The sequence below is a fragment of the Plasmodium brasilianum genome, chromosome 10, assembly GCF_023973825.1.
Source record: "Plasmodium brasilianum strain Bolivian I chromosome 10, whole genome shotgun sequence".
Lineage (NCBI taxonomy): Eukaryota > Apicomplexa > Aconoidasida > Haemosporida > Plasmodiidae > Plasmodium > Plasmodium brasilianum.
In genome coordinates this window covers 2,101,661-2,115,017 of record NC_090123.1, presented here as the reverse complement: position 1 = coordinate 2,115,017, position 13,357 = coordinate 2,101,661, and the positions used below count along the sequence as shown (strand labels likewise).

The 13,357-nt window shown below is 19.6% G+C and overlaps 2 protein-coding genes across 2 annotated transcripts; both read right to left on the bottom strand.

Annotated features, from left to right (window-relative positions):
- Positions 1–7,143: 7,143 nt before the first annotated feature.
- Positions 7,144–8,043, bottom strand: MKS88_003477 (uncharacterized protein; the record flags this gene model as incomplete). Its single annotated transcript, XM_067216571.1, has 2 exons — positions 7,144–7,821; positions 7,957–8,043. The coding sequence occupies 2 exons, from the start codon at positions 8,041–8,043 to the stop codon at positions 7,144–7,146; spliced, it is 765 nt and encodes a 254-aa protein (XP_067073205.1).
- A 2,715-nt stretch (positions 8,044–10,758) lies between these two features.
- On the bottom strand, positions 10,759–11,777 carry MKS88_003476 (uncharacterized protein; the record flags this gene model as incomplete). Its single annotated transcript, XM_067216570.1, has 2 exons — positions 10,759–11,562; positions 11,691–11,777. The coding sequence occupies 2 exons, from the start codon at positions 11,775–11,777 to the stop codon at positions 10,759–10,761; spliced, it is 891 nt and encodes a 296-aa protein (XP_067073204.1).
- Positions 11,778–13,357: the final 1,580 nt, after the last annotated feature.

The window sequence follows — 13,357 nt, the reverse complement described above, 5'->3', positions numbered from 1 at the left end:
TATGTTTTTTATTTATTTATTAATAAATATAACCAAGGATCATACACTAAACTACATATATTGACTTAATAAATTAGGTTGTTTATGAAATGTATCCTTAAAAGAAGAAATATTTATATTCCATAATATTATTTTAATATAGTAAACTTATGTAATTATAAAAACATTATGTATAATTACATTATTTTGATGGTATAATAATAAATTTAACCAAATGTGAGTAAACAAATTTCTTTACTAAAAAAATAATTAAGAAACAATATATAAAATCTTTAAATTTATAATAGACTATATAATACGTATTAACGTTTAACATTGCAAAAATATAAGATAGTAATCTTTTTTATTTGATGTTTTCATATTTATGTAGTATATATATTCATATGTATAGATATAATTACATTTAAAAAGATTAATTCTTCTATATCTTTAGATAATTCTTTCATCTGGATTTCCACTTATCAAAATTTGCAAATTTGTGTTTATATAAAAATGTATAACTTCTCAACTTAATAATTAATGCTATCTATTACAGAGAATATATAATTATAAAAATTACATAAAATTATAAGATTCATTTTTATAATTATTTCCTAAATATTAATGTAACTAATATAGTTGATAAATTTTAAGACGATCGTTTTTTTCCTAATTTTTTTATGCATGTTGGAATTATTAAAAATATTCACATCAATTTAAATTAAATGATTACTCATATTGAGCAAAATTAAAGAATGTTCAATATACCGTTGTTACTTTTTTTGAAATATATTAGTTCCTATGTGAACTTATAGGACGTGAAGGAGTAGAACTATTAAATATAAATATTTATTTCATATATTTATATCTGTTAATTCATATATATTATATTAATACCTTAATATTTTTTAAATTTTGGTAGATAAAATGTCATTTTTGATAATCATTTATCATATATATAATGTTTGATATAATGGATTAGGTTTCTTTTAATTTAACGTGTTATTAATATTATAATAATGAGACATACGACATTTTTTATTTTAATATATTATTTAAAAATTAATTTATTCGTGCTATGTATATTTCCAGTGAAATTATTATTTTCACATAATTTCATTAGGCAATATTTTTGCAATAACACGCATGATATAACTATTAAGTCTTATCAATAATACTAATACACTTTGATTTTTATTAAAGTAAGTCCTCACAAACATACATGTATTAAAATAATCAATAAATTAGAACCTTTATGAGTTTCATTCATGTATGTTTTATATTACTCTATAATTTTACAAGCATTTATTTTTTCTAATTAATTCATTTTTTTCAAAACATATTAAATAATTTTTTACTATAAATTAGTTCCCATACTTATATCTAATGTAATTCTTCCAAGAAAAAAAAAATATTAATGTATAATTTTTTCCTTTTTCTCTGTTTCATATGAATTCATTCATTACATTCAAATTTGAATACGTAATTTTCTTGTGCATATTTTTTATTATTAGATGTGTTTACTTTTTTTATATTTTTGTTTATCTATGGTGAAAATTATGAACATATACATCAGCATATAATTACAGTTCATGTGCATGCATACTTATTTACATATATTAAATCTTTTCTATCATACTACAAAGAACTAATAACCTTCGAGTTTTTGCTTATAACTTTATTCCTTATGCTTTTGCACTTTTTATATTTTTACTTTTTGTTTTTTCCATGCTTATGCTGAATGCATTAATTATTATCCTTATAAAGATCTTTAATAGAAATAATTAAATGAACTTTCACACTTTTGACGTAATATAAAATAGGCTACAGCAAAGCAATTTTTCTTTCGAAATTGTTAATTTGAATAGATCACTGTTCAGGTGACCTATCTATTTTTTTTTTCCCTTTTTCTTATTAACGACCGCACCAGAAGTAATTGTTTCAACGAACTTCATACATTCTTATTTTTCTCCGATGTTATCTGAATTTTATCATCCGTATCATCCTCTCTTATATACATGAACTTACTATAAATTGTTCACATTTATAAATGATGAGCATAAGACGGCAAGGTCAGTAAGGTCATGTAAATAAATATCTAATACACAAATGTTTGTATACATATATATATGTACAGATGATTTCCTTTTTCTGACTTTTCAATAAAAACGATCTAAAATACACAAGGCAAGATAGTTTAAAAAAACATATGTATATTCTTGCATATAGTACGCATAGATAACTAATTGTGAATAATGCCATCCTATCAACATGCATAGATATGACCTCAGTTGTGTCTTCAAATTGTTTCAATTACTAACATAAAATTGAATTCCTAGTATAAATGTCTAATTCTATTTATTTTGCTTTAAACAGGTTACATGGCCATTAGTGTCTTCATAAATGTATTCTTCCAATGAGCTCCTTTATTCGTATGACATATGCACGGAACAACATAAAAAAAATTTACATATATATATAAGAATCTCAGACAAAATATTGAATTACTGTAATGGTTTCATAAGAACAAATAGATATATCTAGATGTAAAAAATATATCTCATTTGTTTTAATAGCTATAATTATATTTATGCATTCTACTTTTATGCTGGAAAACATTTTTGCATCAACCCTCTTAATAATATAGATAAATGATTCAATGTATTGTTTCAAGTTTAAATGAAATATTTGTTCTTTGAAATATAGGAAAGTATATATATTAAAATATGTACATGAATATCTTATATTATGTAAGTATACGTATGTACACGTATACGTGCTCCTTTATTCATTTACATGCATACATGTACATATACACAAATGTATGCACACGTATATGTACACGCTTTATAAGCATGATTGACAAATATATATTTTTCAAACAATTTTTGTCAACTTTTATATCCCCAATTCCCAAGAAACTACATAATTAAAGGCTTATTTTATTGAATTTTTCCTCTTTTATAAATGCTATGGAAAGAAAAAATAAACTACAAAAATCATATAAAAAGATAAACCAAAATTTTTTTTGTCTCTTTTGAATAAAATATTCACATGTATATCATCGTCTTCAGAAAAACTCTGTAATATATGTCTGAACAATTAAAAGAATAAGTAAAGAAAAAGTTTTCTTAAAATTCAAAGTTATACATATACTATTTGTATCAATATTAATCACGTTTTATGTTATTATATTTTTTTTTATATTCTTAGAGTTTTGTACAAACTTATCATATAATGTATTTCTTCTCCTCCATTCTCTCCTTTTTCAACATAACTTTCTTTCTGGATAAATAAGACATCTTGATAGTAGTGAAGGTATCCTAAAAAAATAAAGCGTACTTCTCATGAATATAATACTCATATCTCTTACATATACATAATGTTCATTCACTTAGTTCTCTTATATTATATTTACTAAGGTACGCGCACGTATACTCCATTAATACTTATAGATACAATGAAAAATGATACCCTAAGTACAGAAAATAAAAAAAAATTTCCATTTTTAATTGCGCATATCATAACAATTATTATATAAGTTAAACATTATTCACACATTTCGGTGACTTTTATACAACTGTAAAATTCAAATTTAGCCCTACAGTATTTTTAAAAATTCATGCATGAATACCATTAACGTTTAATAATTTCTTATTTTTTGATTTTAATTTTTCAGAAATTAATTAGAAACAAAAGAAAAGCAGAATAAAACGATGTAAAAGAGAAAAATAAAAATGTGAGATAAGAGATAGATATGAATACATGTACGAAAGAACTTTTAAGGAATATGTGCCCACATGTAAATACTTAAAATACATTAAAAATTGAGGAGAAGAAAAAAAATATATTTTAAAAAACAATAATATCATATAAAAATTAAAAACATAATATGCGAAGATTCAAAAAAAATCATTTTCTTTAATTTTTTGGGTGAATAATTTAACTTTTTTAAGGTATTAAAGTTATACCTGTCAAAAATATATAATTACCTTTTCTTTTGGTGGCTTCTAGTAAAAAAGAAATTTGTTGTCATGTAATTAACTTTATTTATTTTATAAATATACAAATAAACGACGAGCTAATAGCACCATGGAATAAGAATAATTACTTAAAAACAAGATTTTCAGTTGTATAAAAATTCTTTTATCATATTTGTTTTTCCGTTTATGCAGTTTTTATATAAATAATTTTTATTCCTTATACAAAAGAATATTTCTGTAATATTTTTCTTTATGTTATCCTATAAGAGTGTTCTTCAGTTTTGTTGTATTTTGTAATTCTATATAATACTTGAATTTGAATTATTAATATTTTTAAATATTTCCATACAAATAAACAAAATTAGAACAATGTAATTTTAGTATAATTTATTTTCAAAAACAAGAAATAATTAATTATCTATAAATTCTAAATAACAAAAATTTATTAAAATATTATGACATTTTGAATAAAGCGACAATTAATACATAACAATATAAAGGTAATGATATGAAGTAACTATCAGTATTCTTCGAATATTAAGATGAACATTTACTTATTTTAGTTTTCCTACATGTATATATGTATAATATTATGATCTAATGAAATTAATTATTTTTGTATTTTTATATCTCATTTCTTTTCTATTTCTTAGTACTTTAACTATATGAAAATTACTCTACACAAAAAAAAAGAAAAAATGTGTACATAACAATTCGAAAACTCACGATGCGATGAAATTAATACATTTATAAGTATCCTCAATTTACTTTAAAAATTTTAGTCAAGAAAATCTTATGGCATGTTTTTTTTTTATGCATCAAAAATAAAAAATTAGGAAACGTTACGAACCTTTATGAAATATTATACGTAAACAACAAAGATATATAATTTTTTTAAACTTTTTAATGCTTACTGGTATGTATTTCATGTATATAATTTTTTCTTCACGTATTTTACTATAACATTTTCTCATAAAAATACTACCATTATGACAAACTCAAAGTAAGTACTTGTAATACTTGATTAATTATATTAATATATAATAGGAGCAAATTATTATAATTGTATGCATATTTAGGTGAGTATTCAATATAAAATATTTATTGATTAAGAATATTATGTAAAAGTTAGAACTTCATATTATCATCATGGGATACTCATATTTTGTCGTTAATATATTGTAAAAATTTATATGTTTTATTGCATATTCCAAATGTTTTACAGTAAACTAGAAAAAACAATAAAATATTTTCATCTTGTAGAAACACTAAAAATAATATAATTATGTATTCTCAAAAAATTTGAACTACCTCATTTTCATAAGATGTACCACTATATAAATCAAAGAATTATTAATATGATTTTTGCTTAAATTAGCTACATTCAGAAGAATGAACTCATTTTTAAATTTATATATTTTGCATACTGTAAGATACATAAAAGTATAATTTTTTACTATACACACAAAAAATAAAACTAATTACTAAATAAAATATTATGAAGAATTTATAAATAATAGGTTTATATTAATACTCAATGTTATAGAAATTACCTATTAAATGATGTTCCTTGGACTATTATATTCTGAGGTAGCAACAAAAATAAAAATATAAAGCTTGGTAATTAATTAGAGAACTTACGAAAAAAAAAAATGCAAAATTTCAAAAATATGTAAAGTGCCTATTCATAATATTAAAGATATGTGTTCTTAATAATACTAATATTATTATTAAACTAAATAGTAGCAGTCATTCTAATTTATATAATACAAAGCTAACAGTAATTAACTTATTCGAAGAGCTACAAAAACTACATAATTAAAAAAGTACCCATTATGCTAATATAAAATGAAAAAAAAAGAAATTCACTTTTAAAAGATCAAAATGTGAACTTAGTACTGAACGAGAATAATTACTAATATTTTTGCATAATTAAAAGGGAAATATTTTTTATCATTAAAATTATTTAAACATCGTAATAAAGGATGTTAAGTTTTCAACAAATGTGTTTTCGTTAAAAAATAAAATGTTTCTCATGTCAAAACAAATAACCATAAATATTTTATTTATATGTAATATTCTATCTCATGTTATATAATTTTTTCAGAGTAACAATCATTCTAAACCATGGATAATTTAAAATTCGTACCACATATTGAAATAGTAACTTAAATTAAAACAAAGAGATTTTATATATTATATAAATAATATTTAAAAATAAATTAAATAAAAATTACAAAAGATGACTTATTAAAATCTAATTAAAATTAATTCATTAATTTAGTAAGAGAACGATATAATATAATAAAAAGCACATATATTATATTTATCTATAAATTGCCTATATAATTTATATATAAATATTTTATGCAGAATATAATTAACACATTAGTAACAACAATAGTATAAGAGATGGTTTTAAAATTTCATATAGTTGTAATAATTTATAAATTCTAATTAAGCAATTATATATAATTATCATTTAAAAATGATATTATTACATTATATTATTATAGTTTTGCATTTACTCTATAAAAAATTAACTAAAATTCTGATAAAAATATTTTTATAATTAATATATTTTGTAATATGCTTCTTATAAAGAATATCATATAGAACAAATATTAAATACATTCCTAACTAAAAATAATATATATATATTGATATATTGAAATATGTTTATTTCTTTTCATAAATACAAAAAAAGACATCCTTATGGTTAAATTAATAATAATACATTTTCTTAATAAGATGTAAAAATAATAATTTTAGAATGAAAGAGAATTTAATATATAAAAAAAAAACATTAGTAAAAATTTAAATTATCACAATTCTTTAAAACTACTTATTTTTCTATTATATATTTACTCTAAAGAAAAAACTTATATATTCATAGAAATATATTTAAATATACAAATATATATATTATGCCAAAAAAAATTATGCATAAATAATAGTTTAAAACTAAAATTCTAAAACATTAAAACATATAAATTCACAAGTATGTAAAAAATATTTTTTTTTATTGCTTTTTATAAAAGAGAATACTTATACACATGGGCGGTTCCAATGCTTTAGCAATTATATGTTTTCTTATTAAGTATATCTCTAAGGATATTACATTTATTACTTCATATAAAAAAGAACATTACAGATATATATACATATTTTATTATTTATTTTACTCCAATATTAACTTCATTTTTGTATATTTTTCATTATTTCGTAAGATCCTATAAATCGCTATTATAAGAATAACAGATAATATAACGATAAATATTGTGAATAATATTATAAAAGCATAGTCTCCTAAGCTTTTTGCGAAACCATCTATAGCTTTTTTCCAATTTCCCCATGATTTACTTTCACCGAGTGACTCCCACGCTTCTTTCAAAGGTGTTATTGCTGGTAATATGGGTATTCCAATTCCCATTAAGAAAAAAAGAAAAAATAAAGCAACTCCAATACCATACTTTCTAAATCTTATTTTTCTTAAAGATATATCACGAATTCTCCTATTTTTTTCAAGAAAATTATCATAATCTTTTTTTTTAATCCATTTTTTTTCAAAATGGAAATGTTTTCCATCAAATATTCCATTATTATAATCTATAACTTCGGTATAATATTGTGCCTTATTAAATGAACATTTATTAGATTTTTTGATTTTACTTTTGTCTCCTTTTTCATTAATAGCTATATCCTTTTTTTTGCACTTTGTATTGTTTTGTATATTCTGTTTTAACCCTAAAATATTTGAATCCTTATTCTGCTTACATTTTGCCAGTAATCTAAAAGTTTTTATATCTAATTTTCTGCCAAGCGTGTAGTCTTCATTTATGGATTTATTAAACGTGTTCTAAAAATAAAAAAATATATAAAGTATGTATTTGTTATATAATAGGTAAATAATTAATTATATGAAACATTATTAATAATAATAGAACCAGTACAGTATGAATAATGTAAATACCCTTAAATGATAATATCATACCACATCATTTTTAAAATGACATATACCAGTTAAAAGGATAAACGCAGAAATTTTAATAAATAAGATTGACTTAGCTATTCGTTCCATTATATATATATTTAATGTTCTAATATATTAAGAAAACAATTAATAACAATATAACATACTTCTAATAACAAGGGATGCTATATTTATTTTACAAATATTTTTTTGTTATTGATTTGTAAAAAATTAATAAAAATTATATAACTATAACACATGCTACAACATATACAGTAAAAAAATTTTAAATACATATTCTAAAATTTTAATTTTAATTTTATTTATAAAAAATTAACTCTCGTCAATATAAGATAATATAATTTTATTCATAATTATTCAAATACTATAGTTTTATTATTTAATGTAGTACACTAATTAAGTAATTTTTTTTATTAAATTTTTCCAAAAGAAAATAGCAAACAAAAATATAAATGATTTCAAAATATATCTAAATGTTATGTTTATATAGAATATATAACGTAGAGAATATAGATAATATAATTCTCTATATATGAATACTATAAGTACAATTTTTATGGATGCTATAATAATAATAATAAGAGTATAAGCATTTTATTTTAGAAGGATCTCTCATTTCTCTTAAAAAACATATATTATTTTAACAGTATATCAATGGTAATAATATAATGATAGAATTATATTTTGTTTTATAATAATAAAAACAGAAGCTTTAGATAATACCTCAACCCATACAATCCTTTATAGTATTAAATATATAAACTACAAACTCATATAAGCAGAAACATATATTATAAATACAAATAAAAATTGATTTTTTAATATTCTACCATAATTTTTGAATATTATTTTTAATTATGTTTAATATATACCACTATTAATTAAAGAAAAATATTTATATTAAACTACTTAATTTTTTATATATTTTTTTTAATTAATTTTTTCTTACATAGAATATATATTAAATAGGAAGAAAAAAAATAAATAAAATAAACATTGTCAAAATAGTAGTATTTGTCTTTTCTGTGCATATATTTATTATATAAATGGACTAAAATAGTTTAATAAAATTTTATTAATATTAATTAATAAAAAAAATATATATATGTACTTATTAAAATTTTTATTATCTATATATTTATTTTCACCATACTATATTCCCATACATATTAGCCTAATTTTCTATAGGTCCTATGTATACTTTTACAAAGAAAAATATATACTTTGGTCAATATATTGACTAAAAAATACTTTTCAAAAAATATATAAATTGGATAATTAATATATATATTAATATTTTAATATTATTTTCATTTGAATCTATAAGAAATCTTATATAAATAGTAACATATAACCATATAAATTACTTGGGAAAATGTTACATGGAAATTCTTATAAATTAGTATTATTTAGGCAAAACTTTATTACAAAAATTGTGTCCTCATTTTGATATAATTTAATAATATTTATTAAAAGAATAAAAAAATATTATCTATTTATAAATCATTTATATAAAAATATATTTTTTTTCATTTTTATTTTGTTTATAAAATTTATATTATTAATATGAAAAAATTACTAATGGTTAATATAGACTATGTAAACATATGTACATCTATGAAATTATATTAATTTTCAAATTAATATATTTAAATACAATCATATAGAATAAAATTCTTATATAAATATTTATCTACTTGTGATTATTTTAGTGAAAAAAAGAATGCATTTATGTTTTTTACCCTTAGTAGAAATTTTTATTTTTATAGAGATATATAGTACATTCTTAGATGTCTACAATTATGGAAAAACAATAATGAAACGAAAACCATTTCAATGTACTATTTATTGATATATAATTACATTTAATTCAGTAAGGTTGTCCATTAACGATGTAAAAAATAATGAAATATATACAGTATATTTATTTATAAATTTTCAATATAAATTAAATTTAATTATTTTTTTAAAAATTGAATTAACTCCTAAATTATGAACAATAATAAAATAACAAATGGTTTTAGCAGTTCACTTAAATAAAAAAAATCACAAATTCAATGTTTTTAAGCAAATAATTGATAACCCATACACAATAAAGTTATTATTTTTTTATATATTTATTTTTTCCATTTCAAACTAGGAACAAATAGTTAAACAATTAATAAAAGCACTATTAAAATATGTATTATTTATAACACATGTCTCATAAAACCCAATTTATAGAATAATTAATATGTATTTTTAAGTAAATATATATATATATTTCAATGCAACGAAATGAATGAACTTCATGTAATTACTCACAAAGTAAGTCCCGTTAATTTTTCATTTTAAAGTAGTGAAGCATATTTTTTAAATTATATCAACATATAATAATTTTAAATTAGAAAAAGTGAAAAATTAAAAAATATTTTTTCATATAGTTCAAATATAAAATAATATACGGTTTAAATGAAACAATAAAAATTGTACTATAATAAATTCATTTTAAGACGCATATATATATTTTCTATGAAGGTATATATAAATACACAAATATATATTTTAAGTCATAATATGTATTGAAATGAAATAATAAATTAAAATACATTTTGAAGAAAAATAATAGGTTCAAATTCAAAAAAATCTAAGAATATATTTTTCTATTGTTGTATATCAAAAATTCTTTGTTCATGTAGGTGCACTTAAATAAAAGTAATCAATTATAAGAATGTTTAATAGATATATACCTAAATATAGAAATTTTATTACATCACATTAATCATTTCCATATAGAAAGGTTCGTATTACTTATTGTTCTTTTTACCTTTTTTTGAACTTAATTTTCTCATATTTTTTAACTTTTTTATGATAGTAAAAAACCCCTAATATACAGGTGACACCTATTATAAAGAGGGGTATAAAATATATCAGAAAACCAAAGAAACCGGTTATATAATAATGTTTGTCTATTAAGCTATCAGTACTACTTGTTACATTAACAGCACATTCGAAGAAAGAACTAAAAGGGGATTTTTTCAACCATTCATGCAGAGGTCTCAACATTACTTGTACCGCTTTCACATTTCCATAATCTTCGTATCCCAGAGGTTTAGAGATAATATTCAAAACCTTAAACAAACCATTTATAAGTCCATAACCCACGAATAAATCTAGTAAAAGTAATATGGATAACAAAAAAACAAAAAATATAGGTAAACCTAATCGAAATCTGTACTTTTTACGTATTATTTTTTGGTAAATCCTATTACTAATCCCCCTGTTGTTTTTAAGAAAGTTAGAATAATCAAGTTCTTTGAATATCTTTTTTTCGATACGGGAATATTGTTCTGTTTCAAATATACGAGAATTATTTTTCTTATCTTTTTTATGCCTTTCTATATTCCTTGATAAACTTCTATTTGATTGTCTATTTAATTGTGCAAATATGTTTTCATTATAAGATATATCTTTTCTTTCTTTCATATCATTATTTGGTATCCCTTCTTTTAACCCCATAGTACATGAATCCTTATTATGTTTACATTTTGCTAACAATCGATAATTCTTTGTATTTAATTTTTTGTCATTTATATAGTTTTCACCCAAAGATCCATAAAATGTCCTCTAAAACAATAAAGTAAAAATTTATAATTAAAAAGAATCAATAATATTATGCTAAAAAAAAGTATTAATAAATATACAGCACAAGAAAAAGAAATATTTGCAAATATCATTAAATAATATTATCATACAGTTTCATTACTAAAATGGCATATCCATGTTAAAGGTATAAAAGTAGCAATATTAATAAATAAGAGTAACATAATTTTTTTTTCCATTATATAAAATATATATGTTGTAGTATGTTCAATTAAAAAAAAATTATATTTATGTAATATACATTTAATAGTGACACTACATCTATTTTTTTAATTTTTTATTATTCTGTTCTCATAAAAAAATTATGTAACAAAAATATCAATAATACATTTTATAAAACAGAAATAAAAAAATAAATGTTATAAATTATTTTAAAATTTATATTTTAATTTTATTTTCTAAAATCTAATTTAATTAAAATAATTATAATTTATTTAAATTCATACGTATTTAGAATATAAAATTTTGTTACCTAGTATAGTAAATGAATAAATGTTATTATTCTTTTCAAAAAAAAAAAATATGTTTTTTTTTTTTTTGCTATTTGTAAATATTAAATTTATCTATAGTATAGTATATAGAGAATATAGATATAATCTATTGTTATAATTATTGTTACATTAATTACTGATATTACCAAATTTGCTATTTTACTATATATATTATTATAATTTCATAAACATCATATATTCCAAAAATTGGACATTGATATAAAATAATAATTGTTCGAACAATATTATAATAGTAGCAATAAATTAGAAGAGTAATAATTTGTAAAAAGGTTTCATTCAATGTTTGATACATACTTTAGTTACTCTTTAAACACATACATTCTTTTATATACTATAACATATTTAAAAAAATTAACAACGTCCTACATAACATATGAACATTGTATATTTTAAAGGTAAATACAGGATTATTTTTTATTCGTGTACTGCAATTTTTTAAAATTATAATTATTAACTTCATTTTATATCATAATTCTTTATGTTATTTTTTAAATTCATTTATATAATATATTTTATTATTCTTAAATATATATATTTAGTAGAAATATTAATATAGATAAAACAAAAAAAAAAAAAAATGAAAATTGTTTTGTAATTTTTATTAGAATTTGATCAAATTCTTATGTGCATCCTTCCAAATATTAATATATATTCGTCCATTTACAACTATATTTATGCAATAAATATCAAATACTTTGTATTCTTCATGATTTAATAAATATATTTTAAAGAGTACATGCCTTATGATTAAAAAACAAATATAAATCTTAATTGGACGATTCAAATGTAAATTAAAAAATAGTATTTTTAAAAAACATAAGACATAATCACTTGTAAGGCACTTAAATAAAACCTATTAAAAAATTGTATAATTTATAATTAATAATTTCATACGCATTATAGTTAATCCTTAAATTTAAATACATAAGAAATTATATTTTTTATAAAAGCAATATAACATTTATATGAGTTGACTTATACATATATGCTGATCAACTTTTATTTAACATTATATAATTAGAATAAAGATTCAAAAAAATTTCAAAATTTTTTGAATTTATTAATGAAAACTATTTACACTTATGCACGTATTTAATGTCATATAACTACTTTGGAAATCGCATGTATAGACAAAAAATGAAAAGTAACACAAATTCATAATTTTTATTCATATGTACTTTTGTTATGGAAAAATATTTATTTAACTTTAAAAGTGAAACATATATTATTTAATTGTTAAATGAATT